General features: G+C 46.6%; 3 protein-coding genes across 6 annotated transcripts in view; 1 reads left to right on the forward strand and 2 right to left on the reverse strand.

Annotated features, from left to right (window-relative positions):
• Nucleotides 1-5,922, reverse strand: part of bcam (basal cell adhesion molecule (Lutheran blood group)) — a 31,583-nt gene extending 25,661 nt beyond the window's left edge. For 2 of the 3 annotated variants that reach the window (XM_037273259.1, XM_037273258.1), the window contains exon 1: nt 5,653-5,920. In XM_037273259.1, the coding sequence (XP_037129154.1) occupies nt 5,653-5,716 (64 nt within the window). In that variant the 5' untranslated portion in view covers nt 5,717-5,920. Of the gene's footprint in view, nt 1-5,652 lie in introns of all 3 variants that reach the window. The other variant, XM_037273257.1, reaches the window with a different exon arrangement.
• A 10,954-nt stretch (nt 5,923-16,876) lies between these two features.
• On the reverse strand, nt 16,877-19,787 carry rps19 (ribosomal protein S19). The gene is made up of 6 exons (XM_037273441.1): nt 19,723-19,787; nt 19,006-19,076; nt 18,765-18,865; nt 18,087-18,270; nt 17,884-17,938; nt 16,877-16,929 (listed from the first exon to the last, which is right to left on the reverse strand). Exons 2-6 carry the CDS (start codon nt 19,074-19,076, stop codon nt 16,900-16,902), a joined length of 441 nt encoding a protein of 146 aa, XP_037129336.1. The 5' UTR covers nt 19,723-19,787; the 3' UTR covers nt 16,877-16,899.
• Nucleotides 19,788-20,474: 687 nt separating this feature from the next.
• LOC119135589 (adenosine receptor A1-like) lies at nt 20,475-24,150 on the forward strand. 2 transcript variants are annotated; one of them, XM_037273330.1, is made up of 3 exons: nt 20,475-20,730; nt 21,651-21,990; nt 22,511-24,150. In XM_037273330.1, exons 1-3 carry the CDS (start codon nt 20,571-20,573, stop codon nt 23,307-23,309), a joined length of 1,299 nt encoding a protein of 432 aa, XP_037129225.1. In that variant the 5' UTR covers nt 20,475-20,570; the 3' UTR covers nt 23,310-24,150. The 2 variants fall into 2 exon arrangements, with proteins under 2 accessions (XP_037129225.1, XP_037129226.1); XM_037273331.1 differs by lacking the exon at nt 20,475-20,730 and adding an exon at nt 20,756-20,877.
• Nucleotides 24,151-24,621: the final 471 nt, after the last annotated feature.

Genomic DNA, 24,621 nt, shown 5'->3' on the forward strand with positions numbered 1-24,621 from the left:
GAATCATTTAGCCTGATGGGGTTGTAACCTAATTGGACGTTATTGATTTGAAATGAAATATTCATATGAAAGCAGGGGCAGCCTCGTTGCTGACAATGAATCAAAAACGGTGAACCGCAACATGCAAGTCGTAAACAATACAGTCTGAGCCGGACGAGGATTCGGGACGCATACGGCGTCTGCAAGAGGCAGCTCTTATTAGCGCCGCCTCTCGCACATAACATAACAGAAGCCAACGGATGAGTCCGAAAATTCTGAGAATTCCGAGGACAGAGAATCAACTCGGGTAAAGGACAGGAAGAGACTTGCGCCGCATTAGCAGTCAACACATGACAACTGTATACTTTTTATACAAAGTCAAGTTTGCACAAGTAGCAAGGAGAACTTCAGTCTTCACAGGGGCTCCCTTTCAATCAAAAAAAGAGCTACGTGTGTCCTTGAGGCAGCTGAAAACCGACACCATTTTTTTGTGATGCTACTCCCAGCCCAGTGCTTGGGTGACATCCGCCTTTCCCACACATGCAGACGTGAAGTCACGCTTACAACTCAGCTTTCCGCCAAGGCCTCGCCATCTTAATGAAGATCACATCGAACATGAACATCCCAGAGAGTGACCCAAACAGCAAGAGCGTTTGTGCTCTTCCAGCATGGAGGATTGATGTCTCGGCTCCTGTCTGGCAGTTCTCTACGGCCCCTTTAAAGCCATTGCTTCTCATTGTCAAAGAGTGACTGGCCTCACCGGAGAGGTTAAACGGCGTCGCTTAACCATTAACTTGATTCACTTCACCGGAATGTTCTAAAGCCCACCTGAGACGGAGATTGGACATGAGAAGTGGCTCGAGCGATCGTATGATCTCTGCGGGTTTCGTCTTTGCTTTTGTCACGGCGGCTTTGTCAATTTACACACGTGCCGTCGTCCGCATACCCATCGCTCGAGGGACACGTACCGAGGCACGGTGAACTTTCATTCACCCTTGCGGTTATCAATCAAACACCCAGATAAGCACACCAAAGAATTCCTCAGGGGTTCTATGGCACAATTGGACCACCACATCAAATATGCGCTCTGAGTCTACGGCAAAGGTGGCAGGCCTTCGCTGGCAGGTTTTTGTGGCCAAATAAACTCTCAGGGGTGCCTACTGGTGGCAGAAATCACTTTGATTGGCTGAGTCGCTCTTGCAAAGCAGGAACCCTGACGGCAAAAGGTAAGCAAGCAAAGCGGCAAACGGGTTTTCTTATCTAATCCCCCAAATATTTTCGGAAGATATGGCCGTGTGGGATGAGGAAATCATTCAGCATGCTTGAGTGATGAGTGACTGAGTCCTTCAATCTTTCAATTTTTTTTCTTCTGGGCTAAAAATGTACCAGGAATTTGACAATCTTAAAGTAAAGTCTGCTGCTATCTTTGCATCCAATTCAACATGAGAAACCCAGCTCAGCTTTGTGGGGTCATGTGACACCCGCTTTTGGCCTTGTTGTTCTTGACGTGGTTGCACACTGTCACTTGCTATGACGCTACATCCATGCAGCTAATGCAAGATGTTCCCATCCGACCTGAACTAAAATGGACCACATGGTTTCCTTCACTGCAGTGATGCGCTTTCAAGCGACTGCTCTTGAGGAGCGGCATGCAAGCTGCACAAATGTGCCACCGATCCAGCAGGGCGGATCACCGCGAGCTGGTAATTGAAGCCAGAGTGCGAGGGAAGGGGGCACGAGGGCCTTTTTTTTTTTCACAAGGACTGCGTTGGGCAACTGCTGCTGAGGCAACTGTTGATGTCTGCAAAAGCAACAGCTTGCGGGGCTCCCAGAGGACGCCCCGCCAGCCAACAGTCAGATGGTGGCTTTGGGCTCTGGAGGGGTTCGCATTTCCTCGGGCTCTGCCAACAAAATGATTCCAGGCTTTTCTCTGGCAATGTACATTTTTAAATTGGTCTTTCCTTTAGCGCTAACAACTCTTGTGCCCAAAAGTGATTTCTAAAAACACAACCTAACAAGACTCGGTTCACCGAGAGACTATTCCCATGGGTTTATTCTGTAACTGCAGGATCTGATACAAATGTTGTTTTTTAAAGTCATGAATACAGCAATAGATACTACATTTTAATGGTATCTTGCTGCAGCACTAAAAGGATTGGCTGCACTTAGCCTCCCTTCTCTTCCCGCTCGCTCACTCGCTCGCTTTGTGAATTTTCAATATTGCTCCACCCTGTGAGTTGCAACCCCCCTTTCCATCGCCACGACGACCGGCATCGAATGTAGAGACACAAGGACACGCACGCAGACCCCGTGGAGCCGCTTTTCATTTCAAGGCCGCATTTGAAATCACCCGTTGCCATCATCGTCCTCCCCCGAGATAAGAAGAACAAGTGTCCATAGTGGCAACACAATAGTCAACTTTAATCATCTCGACTGCATTGGACCGACCCTTCCTTCCTTCCTTTCTACCTCCCTTCCGTCCTTCCTTCCTCATCACAGCTCCCACTGATGACAAGAAAGCTCATCTATAAAGCAACAGCCTTTAACTAAATCAAGAGTTAACGAGCTTCTTCTCTCTTCCCCTCGCCCCTCCTGCACGATGAGACTATCGTGAGGTTGCTGATGAGGGACTATCTTGTGTCTGACTGCCACTGCAGTGCCTTGCGTGGAAGCACAGACATGGGAGGAGATAAGACGCCCTGAGTGCCTTAGATGGTTGGCAACGATGCCAAATGAGGGACTTTTTAAAATGGTGGCCATATATCTTTGCACGGTTTGGGGGGGGAGGCGTAAAAAGCAAACACTGCCCTGTCCCTGCACTAAAACAGCGGGCAATCTTCCCGATGCTCCTCACCGTCATTATCTGCAAATCGGACACAAAAGGAAAGCGCACTAAATCACGGCTAGCCAACACGCGTGCAAATAGCAGTGGATGCCGAGGGGGACAGCAGCTTCAAACGGGAGACGGTCCAGTACGCTATATTGCCAAAAAATATTTGGTGTGTTTATTTTCGCGTATATTTCACAAGTCATCGGGTGCGTTGGACGAGGGTTACGTCCAAAACCGTCTGGCTAAATGCTAAAGGCTTCTGAGTGTCCCCCAGATGAAAAAACAAGAAACGCAATCTGGGTGAGAGCTAACTTCGCACCTCTGCCAATCTCTGCTGATGCTTGTTTGTAAACGGATTAGTGACGGTGAGAGGGGGGGATTAAGACAAATAAAAAAAGTCCTTTTGGAAAGAGACGACGAACAAACGCAAAGTTTACAGAGCGCGCTGCGACACGTCCCGGGGAATGTCGCTAATTCCATCGCAGGGGGATGGAACCACCCCGCTGTCAGCCCACCGGCAGGTATGAGTCACCTGGATAATTACGGACCCGACGATGCAGAACCGACACATGCCTGAATGACGAGGGGGGCAAAGACGGACTTGCTCTTGTCACTCAGTGCAAAGATTCCGTCAGACATTTGGGGGCCCCTGCTGGCTTTTATCGCCTTAAGGCTAGATGAGGCCTTTTCTGGTCTAATACCAGAATAATTGCAAATGGCTGCAGGGGGTTGTTGCTGCCGGGCTACGGCGGGGGTGCAGAAATTAAAAGCGAGGAAATGACTGTGGGAATAAAAGCGGCCAGAGACAAAAAGTCAGACCAAACTCAGCTGATGCTTGTCACTGCGATTCTCTCCACTGAACTCACAGAAGGCTTCCGAGACCACAAGGCCGCTCGGTCTCGTGAGGTTTTGGTATGGGAGCACCCTCCCATGAGTGGAGAGGCTCAAAAGCATGTGAACGTGCAGCAAATGAAGGCCAGACGGCAAGACGACATTGCGTGGGCGTGTTATGCGTCCCGTGATGCTGTTTAGTGCACTAACGGTCCTCGTGTGAGCACTAACTGGGAATGCGGTCCCACTGAGACCCTTCGAGTTGTGCTATTATTAGCACGCTACATGGAAATGGGAAAGAAAAACTATGAGGATTTTGTAAACAATCTTTTATGGACAAGGTGAAAAGATGACTTTCTTTCCCACAACCGAGACACATAACGCAACAGGAGGGGGGGCAGAGGGGCGGGGGCAGCCTGGCCTTGAAATCAACGCAGCACTGTTGCCACACAGCAGCCAGATGTGTGATCTGCACCGCATCCTTCAATTAGATGGCATCGAGTTTTAGTTCGGAGGCACCTGTTAAAAGGCTCCACGGATGGAAAGCAGACACGGCAACAAAAAAAAGAAGGTGGGCCGAGAGGAACCAGGTAGTAGTCATGACATGAATCAACAAGACAACCGCTCATTAAACATGAGGAATTGAGAAACCACATTGAGACACCGGACAAACTGGAGACAAACAGCGCTGAGCCGCTGCCACACTTAAGGGCCACCCAAATTCATACTTGGTCAAAACAAGTCCAAGCGCAGATGTGAAAGACATCACAGCGAGAGAAACGGGAAAGGTGTAGACCTCGGAGATGTCAAAGTCACAATTGCTCAGCAAAAATACTAGTCGTTCTCTGCAAAGGATAAAGAATATACGCCGGTGGGTATTTGTGTATAATCTGTGTACAGGTGTTGTGTTGTGTTTAGATATTTGCCACTTTAAGGGTTTTAATATTGCCACATAGATGCTATGCCTTAGCATTCGCTATGATGTTTTCCGTTAGGTGTTAGCTTTAGCCACAGCTAAGTGATGTGTCTGCTTGAAATACACAATTTGTCAATGCTCCACTTGATATTTAGTCTGACAAAGTCAAGTGCAGGCAATTAACAGCTTGAAGCCACTTTTTGGAAGAATTGCTCAAATCAATGCTTTGCCAGACACCTCACGGGATGGCGACTAAGAAGCAAGCTGGCCATTGTTAATCACGATTTCTCGCTTTTTTTTAAATGAGGGCTACTTCTGTTCCACCATTGAAATCTTGCAGTATCCAAAATGTAATGCCCCAGGGAGGCTAGTCCAACCCCTCGACCCCCCCCCCCCCCCCCCCCACCCCGCCATGGTATTCTGGAAACCTCGAGAAGGGTGTGGTCGTGATGGACAGCAGGTAAGCGCATACTAAATCTGTTCTATTGGATCTTTTTAGGTCGGCCATGACAAACTATTACTGAATTATATTGTATATTATATATTATTAAATCCATTTGAATAAAACATAAATTCTAACCTAAAAAACGTGTGTGTGTGTGTGTGTGGGGGGGGGGGGGGGGTTGTTTGTTTTGGTGCATTGTGGAGCCAATCCAAACATGAGCTAGTCCGAGAATGAATGAGATGGAATAGAGGCAGAGTGGCGCACTTTTACATCCCGTTGCTTAAAAAAAAAACAAAAAACTGTGCACCATGTTACGCTCGCGTGTACCCGCAGCAGTGTCCGGGAGAGAAAACGGGAAAAGGGGGTCCCTGCGTGCTGTGCGCCAAGTAGCGCCATCAAGTCAGTCCCCGCTCCACAAGTTAAAGTGGGTAGGAGCGGACCAGCGGAACCTCACGCGCAAGTTCGCACTTGTTGGACAGATGTCGGAGTCCATCCATCCCGCTTCCATTCCTCAAAGCACCACAAAGGTGGGAGCTCAACTCGCGTGGAAGGCAACGAAAAAGTTGGCGTCCAACTAAATCGAGCACAGTGAAATGCGTTGCGCGTGGAGACCAACAAAAATGAAAAAGAAAAGAACACAAGAAGACTTACGGTGCAATGGGCACAGCAGCAAGGTGCACACAAGCCACGCGTGTCCGAAGTTTATCCCGTCCATGATGACAGTCGTTTTTTCTTTATTTTCTCTTTAACAACTTTGCGCCTTTCGGTTGTGTTGGTTCGAGCAAGCGGGCAGCTTCTATGAGGCTTGGGTTTTCTTTTTAGAACTGTAAATCTCTATCTCTCTCTCTCTCTCTCTCTCTCTCTCTCTTTCGCCCCGTCTCTCGCGCGCTCACGCGTACGCGCACGTAGTAATCTGACGCGGGTGGTACTCCCCTTGATATATTTGCACAAAAGGTGCCCCCCCCCCCCCCCACACACACACACACACCCCTCTCTCCCTCTTTCTTTCTCTCTCCCCTATCTGTCTTTAAACTCACCCCCCACCTCACTCTCTGGCACACACAGAGAGAAAAAGATGTGCTTGACTGAGCTTTTCAGAAACGGAAGTAAATAAGTGATTTTTATCAAGAATCACGTGATGTATGCACATGTCGTTTTGAGCTTTTCTTTGCACTTAGGAAAAAACGGGAACTAGACAACTTTTCTGGCTGTTCAGATAAAAATTAATATCATTAATATTTTTAAAATTTTAATATTAAAAAATATTTTACAAATAGTATTACAAATTTTATTTCCTGGAGACGCGAACGGCACAGATTCCATGGAATGACCCACAAGCATCAGTCCTAATGTCAGAAATCTGGGCATGAGTTCCTGCCCTGCGTCGTGGAACTCCCGCCAACACGCAAAGGTGCTTTCCATTTCCAAAGCAAGCGGGGACAATTTGTCGGGAGCGGGTTAAGCCATCTCTTTCTCGCAGACATACCGATCATTCCGAGACACGAAATCCCCTCACAATCTGTTTTGGGTATTTACAGGCCATGCTGCAGGCGTGTTGATATTGTGGAGCGGCCGTTTTCCTTCAGTGTTTCGTGATGGGGAGCATTTTCTAGACGGGCGACCCGAGTAGCAGCCCCAAATATTGGGTTCGTCTTGCCACCAGCAGTTGACGTACATTCCGAGCGTGGTTGCCCCCCTCAAAAAACAGCTGGCTAACATTTTTTCAGGCCCGTTGCATGAGGTGAGGCGATACTTGCCCCCAGCCTCCAACAGGCACCTCGTGTGGAGCTCTGATATCAAGCCACAGCTGTTCTATACTTAGCTTGCCTGCCAAGAGCGCTGGCAGCAGTTGCTTCACCAGTTGAGCCTTTCACCTTCCACAAATTTCTCATTTGGATTCTTCTATTGTCAAGCTCCTCAGCGGGAGAACAATGGAGCGTTCCCCACTCATCCCTGGAATGGACCCTCGAGCAGTCCTGAATCTGTCTTGTTCAGACGGAAGATGGAAGTCCTTCCTTAGTTTTTTATGTAACCTCGGCATTGCATCATGCCGCATGGCCTTGTCTTCTTTGCTGATGTGGTGGAGCAAGCAAGCAAGGGCGTTCTTACATAAGCACTGTACTCATACTAAGTGTGATCTACTGCATTGCTTCATTACCTAATGGAGCTGCGTTGTAAGGTGGGGGGGGGGGGGGGGGGCGAATGAAACAGAGGTGAGCGGGAAGGAGAGGGTGAAGATGAAATTGTAGCTGGAAGTGCCGAGAGCCGCTTTCAGTTTCATGAGGCGGCCCCATCGGTTCTACAGAAATGACATTCCTACTTTGGGTTTTATTGCCTGACCCAACTATGACTCAAACCTTTCCCAGAGGATCCCACCTTAGTCAGGAAGCATAGCTAACCTGAATCAGAAATTCAAAGGTCAAAACAAGTCTGGATGAAGCTTCGGGTTTCGTCTTACTTTTTTGATCAATCCGTAAAACGATACCATCAAAGCGAGCAAATGGAGCCGGCTAGCAAAGAGGCTCGTCAGCATTTTTAACATTTCAATGGCGACAAGCACGCGCTGATGCGGCTCACGATAAAAGGTGCACAAAAGCAAAAGCGGTAGACCTTGCAGAAAAACAGCAACAATCTGGCGTCACCTTAAAATCGCTCCTTTTATGTGACACGCAAGCGCCCTCCCTCCTTTACTCCATGTCACGGAGCGCAGCGAGAATATCGACGGCGGCAGCCCGCAGCCACGACTTTAAACCAAACAGACACGGAGGCACTACAAAGGCGCGAGACGTGTGATGAAAGAATAATGAAGAGAGCAGATTAAACGTGGAGGAAGGAGGTGGGGAGGACTTTCGTTCCAAAAGTACGCCGAGCCCGAAGGAATAACTACAAGGGAACGAAAACTGAAAGGGAAGGTCGAAATTAGCTGGTTGCCTGTCGCATTGCAGGCAAAAAGAAGAGACGCATGCCGGAAGCGTAGCTCAGTTTCCAAACTCGTATCTTGAGGCACATTCTCTGCGTGTAGCACTTCTTTCTTATCTCACCAGCCAAATCTTGACTAACTTCAGCAGACTTTGAGTCACCTCGTCTCTGGGAATAGCACAATTATCGTGGGCAGGGAGACGATCAATGGAGCCAGCAAGTGTGTCCGTAATGTGATTCAGGCATTGTGATTAATCTCAAAATGGCTTCGTTGTTGTTGTTCACTTTCACTGACTTGAAATGGCTGATCTTATGCCGCTAAGCGAGCGGATTTTGAGCCTGAGACTTGGTAGGTCAAACCCAGCTTCAACACCAATTATTGCTTTCAGCCAAAAAGATAAACCTGACCAAAAATCCTTTCTTGTGGGGGTGTGATAAGACAGATTTTTTTTCTGCTCTGTTTTTTGCATTCTTTTCAATGATGCAATCATAGTAAGCTGGAACCAATTAATGGCGTTACCATTTATTTCAATGGGGAATGAGGACTTGGGATACAAAGGTTTTGGGTCTAATGTTTTGAGGTTTGACTATAAATCTTTTCATTTTACATTTGTCCCACATTCATGTATTGCCTGCATGTTATTATGTCAAAAGAAGACATACATGGAAACGTCACTGGGGTCACAAGGTCAGGTTGTAAAAAGCAGCAATTTAACGAGGATGCAAATTGAAGCTTCTCGTCGTGTTTCGTTTTCGTCTAGTGTTGCAACCCGCTTGCTTGGCTTGCGTTCATCTTGTGAAATGCATGTCAATGCGCCATTGGGAGACTCATTAATTAGGAGTCAGCTCTTTGCCTTCAAAGTGCAACGCCTGTGCTTGGCACTTTTTCGCAAACAGACTCGTTCGCTATCTCCTGCTGCCCGCCGGGTGAAGTCAGATTTGTGTGTGCGCGTTAGCGTGGACTCCATCATGCCTACCCAACTCAAGGTTGCCGTTGTCTCTGCACTCCTGGGAGGGCGCACACGCGCGCGCACACACACACACACACGCACACACACGCCAGGGTTTGAATGAGAATACATAAACAGTTTTGTAGAATATTCATCAACTTTCAGCGAGCCTCTTGCAGCTGTTTTTTTCCTGTCCACCCGACTGAGATTAAAATGTTCTAATAGCTGTGGAGAAGCAAATGGTAAGTGGAGCCTTGACATGTGAGTTTCATTTTCCCCATTAAAAGGAACGGAAATGCAATTGTTGGTTGTAAGGTGTTACTTTATCAAAACACACGAGTTAGAAAAATAAATGGAATGCGATTCAACTGTTCTGACTTCACTCGAAAGGGCATGGTGCTACTCCTTCCCTTGTCCCAGATAAAAACTAATGAGTGGTAACAATCCATTCAGCCGTGTGATGGATGTGTGACTCCGCCTCCATTTGAGCGTCTTTCTCATATCTGTCCTGCCCACCTGTGCTTGTGTGCCCACTGCACGGGAGCCATCTGCATGAACGTTTCTACTAATGCGGGGGCCCCCCATCACAGGGGCCGGGAGAAGGGGGTCCCCCGAGACCGCACTCCACGCAATATGCTAATAGGCCCTTTTCTCATGTCGCCAAAGCACCGACGGAAATCTCAACAGTAAGGACAGTTCTGTGCTGGCCAATGAGCAACGGCGACGGCTTGGCTTCCGGCAAAGCGAAACACAGCCAAAGCCTTTAATCATCGGAATTGTGTGTTTATTTTTGGCCGCCCCCGTTTTGAGGTTGACCAAAAACAAAAGCATCCCCAGGAGTGGCCGGTGACAATGGCATTAAAGATTTAATAAGCAGATGAAGTGGCCAGCACAATTCCTGCCACCTCATTGACTCGCTGTGAGCAAATGACTTCTACCGCTGTGCTCGTCCATTCCAATCAATATCTGCTATGATAATCAATTGGCAGCAGATGTTTTTTTTTCCCCCTAAATGGGCTTCGCTTGCAACTTGAGTGGTTGGCTGCACAGTGGAGCACATTAGGGGCCTCCTACCACAATAACACCAATTAGCATGAGTGTGTTTGAATCCACGCTGCCCATAATGGAGGCGGCATGATCAAGCTGGAGCGGATGGCTTCCCGAAAAACAAAGGTGACTCAGCTGCAGCCGCTTGGCGTAAATCTGATGCCACGAGTCGGGCCGCAAAAGTCACATGCTCTCTGATGGCGTCATACTTTGTCATCTGGGGGCAAAAGCGAGAAAGTGTTGGAGCGCGGCCAAAGATGAACAGAGACGGCCTGTGATCTGCCTGAGTCATGACTTGAAATGCCGCAAGTCAGTGTGCGGGGAAGTGAGAGCTCATTGCAGAAGCATTTTTTGGGTGACTTATAAAATTGTGCTTGCTGTCTTTTGGAGATAAATCAAGCGGCAATTTTGAGTAGAGTATTTAGGATTTCAAACTGCACATTACCGTATTTTTCGCACCAAAAGGCGCACTGGATTATAAGGCGCACCCTCATTGAATTTTTTATTTTAGAAATTATTTCATATATAGGGCGCACCGGATTAAAAGGCGCATAAAATAGAAGCTATACTGCAACAAACTGAGGTTGACTAGGGTTGCGGTATGCATCCACTAGCCAATAACCAATGAGCCCTCTGTAAACAATCGCGTTTCTCAAACAATCTCCTATAAAATGATCAGAACTGACTAAAGTTCGATCTAACACTGGTACTGCTTACCTATGTTTCCCTTCCATATCGATCCGTAAATTTACTCGAAACATTAACAGAGCAGCCTATTTTGACATGAAATAGCCTTGTGCGTATAGCAGCTATTATTGTAGCATTAGCCACCCGCAAACTCCCATGAGCCTCAGCTCGCGGACCCCCATGAGCCTCAGCAAAGTGTAAACAATCGCGTTTCTCAAACGATCTCCTATAAAATGATCGGAACTGACTAAAGTTTGATCTAACACATTGGTACTGCTTACCTATGTTTCCCTTCCATATCAATCCGTAAATTTACTCAAAACATTAACGGAGCAGCCTATTTTGAAATGAAATAGCCTCGCGGGTACAACAGCTATTCGGTGACGCCCCCTGACCACAGTTGCCGTAATGTTGGGAAGCGATGCGACCTTGTAATTTACTAGTCGTACTAAAACGCACTGAAACATTTTGGCAGAGCACTGTGTACAACCAGTATGGATCAACAAATTCATCAATTGATCCATATATAAGGCGCTCTGCATTATAAGGCGCACTGTGTTTTTTTGAGTAAAATGTAAGTTTTTAAGTGCGCCTAATAATGCGGAAAATACGGTAATTGTTCTTATCATGTATTAAGGGCAGTTTGCTGAGTTCTTATTTCTCAAACCTTGCCCCTCACTTATAGTAGGATTGTTCAGTACTTGTTTTCCGACCTCCTCCTTCCGTATTTTACACTCTTTTTTTTTTTAATCAAAGATAATTATGTGTGTAATTCATCTTAAGTTGAACTGAGACAAATCCAATGTGTTTTTCCCCATTTGTTTTCTCGTTTGAGTACTTCTTGCACTCGTCCATTGCTTTTTCACTCAGTGTCAAGTCTGCTGTGGTCCTCTGACCTTAAAACAACATTTTCCGTCGTTCTCTGTGTGCTCCGTGTGAGGCCAAACGATAATCAAGCGGAAGGCAACGATTTTTGCCTGTTAGCAACACTTGCTTTGCATCACAGCATAATTTGTCACTCTCTGGCCTGCCAGTCTTCTGCCGCCTGTCTTTTTTTTGGGGGGGGGGGATTCTCATCTGCATGCACAGCAGCCTCACTTCCAGCTGTGTACGCGTGATTGAAATGGAAATCCAAAAAGGGGAGAAAGGAGCGATTACGCGCCTGAATCGTGCATACGGAGCGCTGGGCGGTCCACCGGGGAGAGGGACGGGACAGAAAAGGAGCATGGCCGATTGCTTGATGGGGGCTAAAAGAGCCAGAAAGCAGGAAGCACAATTAGAAAGCAACAAAAGTGGGGAGAGTGAGCGTCAAAGAAAGAAGGGAAGTTCAACCCTTAAGGTCAGGCTCAATATCTCTTGAGTATTTCACAGGATATAAAAATGTTCCTATTTGAAGCCAAGTATCTTCAGGAAAGTCCTCATAATGGAAATCCAATTCAAGACGAAGCCTTTTTGAAGAAATATGCGCACTGCGGCAATCAAAATATTGAAATGAACGTTACTTTAGCACTCCATTTTGTCAGCCACTTTGGAGATCTTTCTATTCATGAGATGTGCGGCCGTTGACCTCAGCTGCGGCACACAGCTGAGACGGAGCTCAGCAGGGTGGGAGGTAGAGCCCAATCGGCACAACGGAAAATGAGAAATATGAAATCATTAGAAGAGAAAAGGAGACACCCAGACACCAAGAGAACAATTTCTCCATCCGGAAAGCACACAAGGCCAGACTAGAGAGCTACAGTAGCTGCCGGAACAAACCAAACCTCAGCCACAGTTCACCAAAACAGGCTTGACCAGAAATATTTTGGTGCTTCAGGGTGGCGTGACGGAGCATTTTCTTCCCGACAATCAGTTTAGCTGCAGAGGTTGACGACTGGAATTAGCCAAAAGAAACCCCAATGGATCCGCAAGGCATCGTTTTCCCGTAACTCTGTGCTCTGGACGACATCAAAACAGACTCATGCATTAGCGACCGCATCCTGTTTACTCTTCAAACGCACCGAGCGAGTAGCGACACAATGTTGATGTCCGTTTTGAAAGTGGTCGTCCTTAATTCAATTTCCCCAACGCAGGTTCACCTCGTCTCATTGTGCTTGCAAATAGGCGCCGACAGAAAACGTTTTCAAAAGCGCGCCCAGTTTTCGCTCTCTGCCAGACACACGCGTGCACGAGGCAAACAGCGAGCTATTGAAACGCTGACGGATAACAGATAACATATCTCCTGACAAACAAAAGCCCGTTGAAAAAGTCCAAGGTTAGGTCACCTGTTTGACTAAATACAAGGAAAAAAACTAGGCTGGAAAGAGTCGGACAGATGAGGCCGGGCATTTCTGACCTGTGCGGCCACACATATAGACAAACCAGAATTCACACATTGCGATACGAACGTATTCACCAAGACAAAAGCGCGTACCAAAAAATGTCTAGTCTAGTGCAAGAGAAGCTGCTGCAGCGAGAGAGTCAACGCACACGCCAACTGGGTCAGGTACTCGCACATCCCCCGTGGCAAATCGAATGCATTGCAAGGGAAGAAGTGAAAGCGTTGAAACTAGTGCAGTCCCCCGCCCCTCCCTTTCCCCCAACCAAAGGAAGCCAAACTCAATTAAGAAGCATGTTAGCAGGTCACAAGGTAATCACAGTGAAGCTTCAACTGTTCACTCAAAGTTTGATGCTGACGCCGACTTCCCATCCAGGCCAGAAGTTCAAACATCCCAAAACCTGAAAAGCAAAAACATATTTTAGTTTCTGTGACTTTGTAAAAACAAATGGAGGTCCACTTCAAGTTTGTTGATAAAATGCGTACCAAAATCGCAAATGGACTTTAATGACGTTGAGATACTGCCAGCATTTTGTTTTCAGGTTTTTGTTTTCAGGTAAATTGAATAAAAGCATGGACACACACACACACGCACACACACACGCACACACACACATACACACACACACACACACACACACACACACACACACACAACACGAGATCTCAACACACTTCCTCGTCTCACATTGTCAAGCACCTGCACCTCCTTCACAATGCTGCACCTTTTATCATGTGCTGGAAAAAAAAGCTCGGGCCACTGCTTCAAAGTCAGGAAGACTTGAAAGCTCGGATTTGAGCATGCAGAAACAGTGGCACGTGTGCACGGTGCCGAGTGTGGTTGTCTTTGAGGACAGCATGTGTTGTGTGCCGCATCAGCGCCGCCTGACAGGTGGAGGCCATTTGGAATCAAGACTTAACCCCCCCACATAAACACACACACGCCAGCTGCGGGACATCGGTGCAAGCGGCATGTTGCCAACACCTGCTTTCAGCCCAAACGCGGCATTAAGATAAAAAAAAAAAAGGTATTCGCCTTTTTGAAGATGATGTATTACAAAGTGACTCCTAGCTAGCCGTCTGACTTTGTCACGACGCAAGGCCATCTGAAATCATCGCTGTTGTTTCGGCGTTTTTATTAACTTGCCATAAAAACAACACAACTGTGAAAGTGGTTTTCATTGCAGCGACGCCATTTTTCTTCAACAATGCATCACATCTGTTAGCTTAGCCACTGATTTAATTCATTAATTCATTCAACTGTATCCAAGTTTTGTTGACAAGGACGTAGGAGCCAGTAATTCAGACTCAGAGCTTGTACAAAAACGTCATCTGTGGTGAGGAAAATTATCTCAGTTAGGGAAATGATCTCAGTTAATCCCGCACCTGATTCAGGAGTGGCATTTGAAGACGAGGAAGGCTGGGAAAACTTTCCAAAGGTACACCTCGTCCCAAATGCATGGGATGCCACAGGGCACCGAGCTTTGGCTTGATGAAAAGTCTGTCCATGTGTGTGTGTGTGACCTCCTCTGATAGCGGTTCTATTTTGGAGGGACTTGAGCAGCAGAGGCATTTCTTCGCTATCTGCTGTTCACTGCCTGGGGGAGGCGTGAGGCATGTCTGCATCCATTCCACACACAGCTTGTTCGAGCCGAGAATAAAAACGGCGTAAGCCAAACACTCGGACACGCCTGTGCGCTTTTCCAAGTGGAACTAGTTCACGTGCAGCCTGCGCAGACAAGCACAAGCAAACACAAATACATTGAGTGGCGGATTCCGCACATTTCTCCCAAACACTGAAGGACGTGTTTATCCGTCTTGGCGACAAATTACAGGGTGACGGCTAAAGGATGGTCCTGCACAGTCAGGTTCAGGTGCAACAAAACAGCTGGTGGCCACCTCAAACAAGGGAGCGGGCAGACACACCAGCAGAGGTCAAGGCCTGAGAAAGATTGTTTCCGAGTAATATGAGCTGAAAAATGGATTCGTGTTGATGGGTGAAATCTATTTCTCTCTTCTGAGGGATGAAAATCTTGAAGGTCTGGGTCAAATTGAAACAGTGCACAAATGTTATATCTTTTAGCAGCAATGAGCGCTTCACGTTTTATTTCACACTGAAACATCCCCGAGGCAGCAACAATAAAAGCACTGCGCGTGAGTAATACCAAGAGATTGCGCGAGCCATTTCATTGAAGTGCTTTGATTGTCACAAAAGGAAATTGCGCATTTTAAATGAAAAAAAGACGGTTTCAGTTTGTATCTAGATATTCGGTCCTCTGGCGCTCTCTGGCGGGGAGTTGCAAGCACACGGTATTGACCTTTTAATTCAGTGGTCCCCAACCTTTTTTCCGCCATGGACCGGTTACGTGTCAGAAATATTTTCGCGGACCGGCCTTTATATAAATAAATAATACATTTATATAAATAAACAATACATTTATAATAAATATATAAATACGATGAAATAAAATGATACGACTGGCAGAAAAACAAGTATAAACGACATGAAAATAAAACTCATCATTAAGTTGAATTAGTGGGAGCACTGAGCTTGTTTCTCAGAAACGAGCCGGTCCCATCTAGGCGTAATCGGAGACGATGACAACCGAAGTGGTTAAGATTTGTCTTTTAATACATAATGCTTGGTCTCCATGTGCCGAAGCAGTTTTGAAGTCAAGTCAAGTTTATTTGTATAGCCCTAATTCACAAGCAGTCTCAAAGGGCTTCACATAGACAAAAATTTACAATTATTCTCAAAGCATCCCCTGATCTTAAGCTCCCAAAGGCTTCATTGCCTTGTTAGCTAGCCTGTCGCCGCATATTATGCCGAGTGGGCTTGGCGCGTCAGAGTCACCTGTGGCGATAAATCCATATTTCAAGCAGGAATCCAGAAATGTTCTTTTAAATGCAGCTTTCTTTTTCTTAGAAGTCGTAGCCTCTTCTTCTTCAGTCTCCTCATTGTGCTTTTTTCCCCTTTCCGAATAAGCTTTCCAAACATCTGTTTCTTGCTCATATTTGCTTGCTTCACGGGCTCGACTGAGGTGACATGTCACGTGACCGAGACGAGCGTCTTGACTTGAACCGACGGATGTAACTGGGAAAGAATCGCCAAATTTGTTAGTTTTCATAATAAATTTTTACTCATTTTTGCTAGCTTTGCGGGCTCGACTAGGGAAACATGTCACGTGACCGGGACGAGCGTCTTGACCCGAATTGATCGTCGATATAAAAAAAGGGGTTTTTTTTCTGTGCGGCTTGGCGGCCCGGTACCAAGTGACCCACGGACCGGTACCGGTGTCCCGTTTTAATTGGTCAGTTATCTCAACCGTTTTAGCCCCCGTCCCCCCAAGTAACACAGTGACGACCAAAATTAAGATATAGTGTGAACTGTTTATCATTAGCATACCCTTGAATACTGCATACAGTATTAAAACAGTGCTCTTGGAAACAGTTGAGCCAATCTTCCATGCACATGTAGACCTTCACTTACCTAAATTGAGCATGCGGCAAAGTCAAGCCCGCAATCAACTTTTATATTATTCTAATTTTGGTCAATGAAATAATAAACTCTCTAGCCTCAAAGACGCCATAATAAAGATCTCAACCCAAGTGTGATGCTGCTCAATACTACTCTGGCTACCGCTGCAGTACTTTTTGTGTTCTACAGATGGCAGCCAAGTCGCAAAGCATAAGTCGAGGAAAAAAAAAAAGCACTGGTCAGTAAAATGCCTCTCGTGGCATCATTCTGACAGATTGACTTCCAAGGAGGTTGATACATCTTGTTTCAAAATTAGGGGACACTGCAATTAGTGTTTGTCTCAATTTGCATCATGTTCTGCCCGGGAGCGAGGCAGATCTCATGTAGTTTGCAAACAATGGGCAATAAGGAAAGTCATCTAGGCAACAAAGGTTTAAACAGCATCAATGTCTACTTGGAAAAAAAGGCACACGACAGTTTAATTTCTCAAAAAGATTTATTTAAACAGTTTTCTTGTTTGCGGCTGCAACCTGAAGGGAAGAGAAACAAAGCGTCAAGTGTCTTTCGCAGCAACGCCAGCAATTGCAAATGCATCCAATTTGGGGGGCCTGAATGGAGCAAATTATGCCACCCAGCTCTTTTATGTTCCATTCATCTCACTCGATGAGCGAGCACGAGAACGCATTCCAAACAGAACAATGCTGTGGGACCCTGAGTGCTCGCTACTAAAAGCAGCGTCGAGTGTGATGACGAGTGAAAAGGCATTGGGCGACATGATACACGTGTGGGTGGCGGGGTTCTGATTTACAAGGGGCCCTGCAACACGCTTCCTGCCAATTTGTGCGGAGGCGGGGTGTGCTCGTCTGCTCATTAGCATGGGTAAACAAGGCGAAGGCGCCATACGGACATCCTGTCAAGCATGAAATCCCCTCCTAATGTTTACCCCTTTTACCCTTGGATTACTACAGCGGCACTTGGACCCCCTTTCTTGACAAGGCCCGAGAGCGAGGCGCTTCGGGGAATCAAGAAGTCTTAGACACAACTCACTCGGCTGACAGGTAACATTTGCTCAAGGACAAGTGCTCTAATAAACGAGTTACATGGCATGGAAAATGAGATTCCTCAGACGCTTAGACAAAATTGAGCGCGACGTATTTCCAAACACAAGCTAGGCTAAACAATCAATTGCGGCAAACAAAAACGGCACAAATCTGCATCAGCAATCGATTGCACTTGTGGCATCTTTAAAGCGGCCGCACTTATAAATGAAGACGTTGCTTTTGAAGCATTTTGAGAAAATAACCTTGCAGTAACCTCGGCCGGGTTTAGACGTGCCAAATGGTGCAATCAACGAATGCAGAGGCTTAGCGGCGGTTTTGTTCAGCTGCTTTGATTTGTGACTCGAAAGCGGGAAGGGGCTCCTCGCAGACCTCTAATTCTGACACATCAAATGCAAGGAGGAAAATGAGAACATGGCTGCTCACCTGGCCGGCAATTCTGTCCAGGTCTCTAGTTCCCTGGGAGGTTAGTCTGCGACCACTGGAAGAAAAGATAAAAATGTCAGCGCAAAAAAAGAAAAGAAAAAAGGCATAGTTCAACCTCACAACAGCAGACAACTTGGCCATTAAGCATATGTTAGAAAAATAATGATAAAAGCACCGTGTTGAGTATACGTAGCAACTCTTACCCATTGGGGTCCTTCTCAATCATCTTGAGAAGCTCGAGTGCCTGCAGCACTTTGCGGGCCACGTTCTTGGATCCAACGCTGTAGTGGGCGGGACAAACGCCGTTCCTATTGCGGCCACCATAGATTTTGGTCATGGAGCCCACGCCGGCCCCCCCTCGGAGGTACAGGTGACGAACTGTGGAGGCTATGTGAGCAGAGGCAAAGCATGAGAATACAAAACTACACAATCTTAAACCGATATATAGACGCTGAAGTGTGAACGGCTAGCCTGGAAGGAGACTCAGGGTCGCTGTTGCGCACCCTGAATTGATTGCCATGGTAACCATGATGAATGATATGAAGGTATGATTGGAACCAGCATGTCACTCTGAGATAGGACACAGTGCAGCAGAAATATTTATCCTGTTTTAATTCTGAGCCAAAGAACAAATTCTAATTGCAAGGATAGATAGATTTTTTTGGTTTTTAATTTCTGTTCATTTTTAACAACACTCGATCCTTCATCCAGAGGTTCAGCGACACCCTGCAACTAAGTAAACATTTTACGGCAGCTCAATTTTGCCCGGGGATATCTATCTATCTATCTATCTATCTATCTATCTATCTATCTATCTATCTATCTATCTATCTATCTATCTAGCAGAAGCAAAACGTGAAAGCGTATCGCACGTCACCTACCGGCTCTGATGTAGAACCAGTTCTCGTCACAGGGGGCCAACTCCTTGTGTTTGCCCAGCTTGACGAGGTCCACCCAGTCAGGCACCTTCAGCTTCCCTGACCTAATAAAAACAAAATAAATCACGTTTGTTTACAACACGTGGTCTTTCAAATGCGCGACATGATTCCAAGCACTTAGGTCCAATTGTAAAGGAAGCATACAAGCTCCATGGGATTCAAGGGGAATACACGAGTTGCTTACTTCTTCAGGAAGGCAGCCAGTGCAGTGACGAACTCCTGCTGGTTGACGTCTTTCACCGTGACACCTGGCATCTTAAAAAAATAAATAAACTAATGTTATTAAAATAAAAAAAATACGAGAGGGGGCATTTTGCTCGGAAACTTGGGTGCAAACGTATAGGTATGTTTGACAGTCTATTAGACACAGGTAACACTGACATGAGGGCGCGTGTGCTCATTTTCCACGCTTCACTCAATCTACGTGTAGTTCCTTACAATAAAAAAGTGCCAGCATAAATATCAAAGGTAAACGTGCGTGTTTGCTTCATGCACGGTACCGGCATTAGCATCACATGTAGCTTGCTAGGATGGTGCGCCCCCACATTATTCTTTACCACGCCGCGAAAAAGACCGCTTCAGCTGATAGGCACTACTCAAACTGACCTTACCAAATAGACATAATGAAAACAGCAGGCGCGGACGAGGCCAAAGTAAACTGGAGACGAGCTAGCAGGCCACAACGAGGCGGCACGGGAGCAGCCATTATTAGCATAGCCACGGAGGAGACGATGCGCATAGCACAGCCGACTAAGCGAACGCTTCAATTTATTCACGCTCTTATCATACACCGAGGCTCAATTTGAGGTAATTAGTTACGTCCCAAGACTTGCGTTTCACACGGCGTTAAAATGGACAAAAATAAAGGTAATAAAATAAGTAACACAGAGCACGCATGTACCTTGCTTGTGGACAGCGAAGGGAAGAGGCTGCGACGGGGTTTCCCACGCGTGTTATCAGGGGCAACTCTCGCTGAGTATCGCGAGAATACGTTGACGTTCGTTTACTAAAAAATGTTCAAACAAAAAAATATATATAAAAAAAAGTATAAAATTGCCGCACATTTACAAATATGGTCTGGGAAAAATGAAGACATGGGAAGGATGATACATTTTTTGTGCCTCATAAAAAAAGCTTATTTTTATTTTAAAATAACATTTCGATTTTTTTTTAAATGTCGCTAATTCGTAATGAATATTATAATTAAATTTACAAGGAAATTATTCAAGATAAAAAGGAAAAAATATTTTAAATGTATGTGAAATCTTAAACTTCTGCACCCTGCACCAAATCTTTTCAGTCATCAAATGTAGATGAAGGCTCATGTCAAAAGGGCGTCCCGCTGCGATCGATGGGCATAAATTTAAATTCAGAATAAATTGCGACCACATCCCCTCCACTTCCAGTCGAAAAATTAATTTTCGGGGGCATCCAAATTGTTCGCTATTGCTGCCTGGGGCCTGCCTTCAGCCATTCAAGTGGAGAATGATTTAGAAATAAATTTCTTTGCATGGGTGAATAGTCAAAGCCGGAATCGGTCAGTCCTCCAGCCCATTAAAACCAATCTGCATATTCAAACAAAAACAACAGAGTAACGGTTTGAGCACAAAACTCCCTTCTCGACTCATGTTCGTGTTCTCGTCTGCCGGCTTTGGTGCTCGCTTGTCGGTTTCTAATTTCTTGCCTTCGCGTCGTTACATGTAATTGTATTATTGAACGAGTTGTCTCAGATCACACGGAATCGTGCGGATGATGTCAAGCCAAAGCCCAAGGGTGGCCACCATCCTTCCGGGAGAGGCCTATTTCATTTGGTGCGCCTGTCTCACGCTCATTTACAACAACAGCCTTCATCATCTTTATCAGCTCCAAGTCAGATGCACTTCCAAAAGCACTCGGCGTGGTGATAACAGTTAGCTTCCACTTTGTGTGCTGTGCGAGCGTCTCATTTACATATTTCACCGGCTGGCAGAGGTGGCGGCGTTGCCCTTTGCACATCTCGGACAGAAAGGGCGGCCATGATACAACATTTACACAATTGATATGTTTGCACAGAAAGGTGAGAGAGATATGAGGCGGCGTGAGGTTTATAAATCAGCTTTAGTCTGTCACACAGTTAGAGGTGTCAGTGAGGGGGGGACGAAACAGCCGTGAAAGGGACACGTCTGTTTAAGTTAACCGCCACTTGTCGCCCGCCGCAACAGGTAACGTACACCTTTTCCATTTTGGTGCCCGGAGCAGCCACAAGTCAGCTGATCTTAATATATACATCAAGCCAGCCGATCACACACACACACACGCACGCACGCACGCACGCACACACACACACATGCACACGCACGGACGCACGCACGGTTGATTTCATGAGACAAGTGCACGTTGAACGGTTCGAGGAGCTAATTTGATGAGCGTTATTAAGGGAGAGTGACTGGCAACGCCAAACGCGGACTGAAGGTCAAGTCATGAGAATGGACAGGTGGCATATCGGCAAGCCGACATTGGGGGATGGTGTGAGGCTGCTGCTTCATTATGTGCGAGAATTAGCTGCCAATCATCCAATACAATTTACGGGTCGGAGGGAGTGCACTAGAGTGTTAGCAATGCTAATGCTAATACTAATGTCATTTGCACAATTGGGCGACCTGGTGTCTGTGTGATGGGAAAAATGAACGAGTGGCCACATGTGGCGCGTTTGCATGGACCTCACATCCACTTGTCTGACCTTTTCGCTGGCCTCGTTTCCAGCTCTCCGCGAGGAGCATTCAAAATATCTCTGCCAGTTTGCCTGCCCCCAGCCAGACCTCTTGAAATGTTTTTCCTGTTCCCCCGCAGGTATGGAATTTTTGTGGCTGTACTCGTTTTGCCAGTGCATGGTGTCATTGAGCACCATTGTTGCGAGCGTGAGGCTATGCATGGCGCTGGGCGGGAGCCGGGGTGCCGGACCCTGGAGCGGAAGCGTGGCTCGCTGCCTCGGCCTGTGCTTGGGCTGGGTGGGCGCCATTGGGGGCGCGCTGGAGATCCCTGTCATTGTCTTCCTCAACTTGAGGACCCCGCAGTGCTTGTACACTTGCATCACCCTGGTGTGCTGCCCCCTGCTGGTGAGGCAGTTCACTGTGTGCCTGCTGTTGCTGCTCACGCTGGACTGCCACCTGCAGCATCGCTGGCACGGCAGGTGAGTCCTTTGCAAACGGCACCTGCTAATCAATTTACCCACAAACGTTCATTAAGCGATAAACGCTGCCCATTACCGCCTTTGTGGACGGGCAAAAACGGAGCGTTTGGGAGGCTGCAGTCGACAAACACTCCCTCAAGCTGCTCTCTGCAGTAAACGGAGAAAATCGATATAAAAGTGAAAGATAAAGGGCTGTAAACATGCCAGAATGCGTCATGCGGGACCTCGTTACATCAAAACAGACTGCTCAGCACGAATGAGACTTTTTTTTTTTTGCTTGACTGGCAAGCTGAGAAGAAAGGTAAGTCAATATGAAAAGACAGCAAAGAGCTTTGATTGACAGCAACATGCGTTTTTAATCGACAACTGTTCTTTTTCGATTATTGTGTCAAATGGAATTCCTTGAATAAGTTTGGAGATGCGTTTGTGATTGTTTGGTGTTTGACTACCGAAAGCAGATCTTGTGTCTGAGGTCTCGGTTGGTCTGCAGACGATACGTATGGATTGATGTGCGTTTCAGGTACTCGGCTCTGGTGACCCGTCAGCGCGCCTTGTGCGTGGCGCTTCTGTGCTGGATGGCTTCTGTCCTGACATCGTTCGGCCAGTTCATTGGCTCCGAGGTCCTCGACGGGTGGGGCAGGAAGGGCCAAGATCAGCACACGGCCAGTCTCGGTTCGGACGGCAACCGAACCACGCCGCCGCCCGCTCTCTCTAAATACGCCCAGCAGCGGATGGTCATCGGGAAGCACCTTCCGTACGGAGGCTTTCTGTCCAAGTTTTACGTGGAGGACTTGCGTAATTTCACCTATGCCGAGATTCACAGCAGCCACTGGGGTGTTTGCGCCCCTGACACCATCCTCAGCCCCCAGTTCTTGGTCTATGTCCACGGAACGGCCGTGTTCACGCTACCCTTGCTTCTCCTGTTGTTTCTTTATGTCGATCTTCAATGCAAAAACGTCAAGCAGTCGGAAGCCTCGTTGAGGGCGCGCCGTCTGGCTCTGTCCGTCTCCTTCTTAGTTGTGCTCTGCCTGCCGCTCCAAATCGTCCACGCTGTCTTGCTCTTCACCCCTGGCGCTGCCGTGCCCCCCTGGCTTCACGCCATGGCTGTTTTCTTCTTCCAGCTGTATGGCCTGGTGCCCCAGGTTCTCTTCACTCCCCCCGAGAAACGAGAGGGTGAGCAGGGTGCAACCTTTGCCCTCTCTGCTCCTCCACCGCCCACAGGGAAGACGGTTCAGAAGGCCTTGTGTGAAGCAGCACGCGCCGCTTCATGGGTCTCGGCTAAAAACTCCCTGAAAGCTAAAGTCTGCCCTGAGGTCTGACATCCAAAGCATCTTCAATAATGCCCTTGAGACAAAGTTTGCCCAGAACTCTGAAATCTAGAGGCTCCTTCGTCCATTTGAATATTGGATTATCCTCATGGTGGAAACATCTTGTAATTGGCCAGTTTTTTTTTCTCAATGTAAACATGTGTCTATAATGTCGCATCATCACCAGATTGCTGAAACAGTCCCCTCTTTGCAACTTCATTGACTTTGAAGGCTCACAAAGAGTAAACAAAGCAATACGCTATTAGTTTGTGTGTTTGTTTTTTTTAGCTATTCATTAACCTCGTGCACAGATGCTCAGAGTAGCTTGCAACTGAAAAGGCCACTTCATTATCGTCGCCCACGCCAAATGTCAGCTCGAAAATTAATCCTCCCGATGATGCCGGCAATCACAGATGTCACTTTTGCTGTCGCAGCCCATCCTGGGGTTTTCCTCCCCTCTATTTTCCCCCCACGGCTCGTTTCAAGTTTCTGCCAAGACAGCCAGCCGTAATAAACATATGAGTGATGGCGTTTAATTAAACATTGGCTAATAACACTTTGGTCCAGCGAGGACGTCACCACATTACAAAGGAGGGGAACATAATTAACCTGCTTTTGACACAATCTTGGTGGTTGTTTTGATTACACTTGTAAATACAAAGCGTCGCTTTCTTGTCATGAAAAAAGCAAGACGGCCTGGCTCCCACTAATTGCATTGTTCATCTCCAACCGCCATTGATGTGCAACAGAATATTATTCTCATCTTGACTTGTGCTGCTTGAAATGTTTTTTTTCCTCCCCTTGTCACGTTGATCTTCTGTGTCGATCTTATTAAATTCGATTGTTTTTCTTTTGTATTGTGCATTTATTTTCAGTGTCACATTTCCACAGTGGAGTGAAAATGGAATTTGTTTCATCTTTTTCATTCTCAGAGTCACACTGAGTACGACGTGAAAAGAAATGTTAGCACAGAGGCGTCATTTCAGACAGCAGAAATGAACAAAATAACTTTAATCAAATGAAATTTTTATGTGATTTATTTATTTACACCTCTTCAGCCATTACACCCCCGCATGTTTTTCACCCTTCTAAACATTACATCTGTTACACTTACTAATTGTAACTATTAATATGCAAAATGAATAAATACCAGCACGGCAAATCCTTGATTATACTTCTGGCAAAAGTTCTTTTACCTCTTCCGTTTAGAAGAAGGCCAACAGTCGCCTCCAGCTCACATTTGACCCAAATAAGGACGCTACAGCTTTTGGCTGCTTTTACAAGTAATAAGATTTGTGGAAGATGTCATGTCATACTTGATATT

Source organism: Syngnathus acus, chromosome 16 (assembly GCF_901709675.1).
Source record: "Syngnathus acus chromosome 16, fSynAcu1.2, whole genome shotgun sequence".
Lineage (NCBI taxonomy): Eukaryota > Metazoa > Chordata > Actinopteri > Syngnathiformes > Syngnathidae > Syngnathus > Syngnathus acus.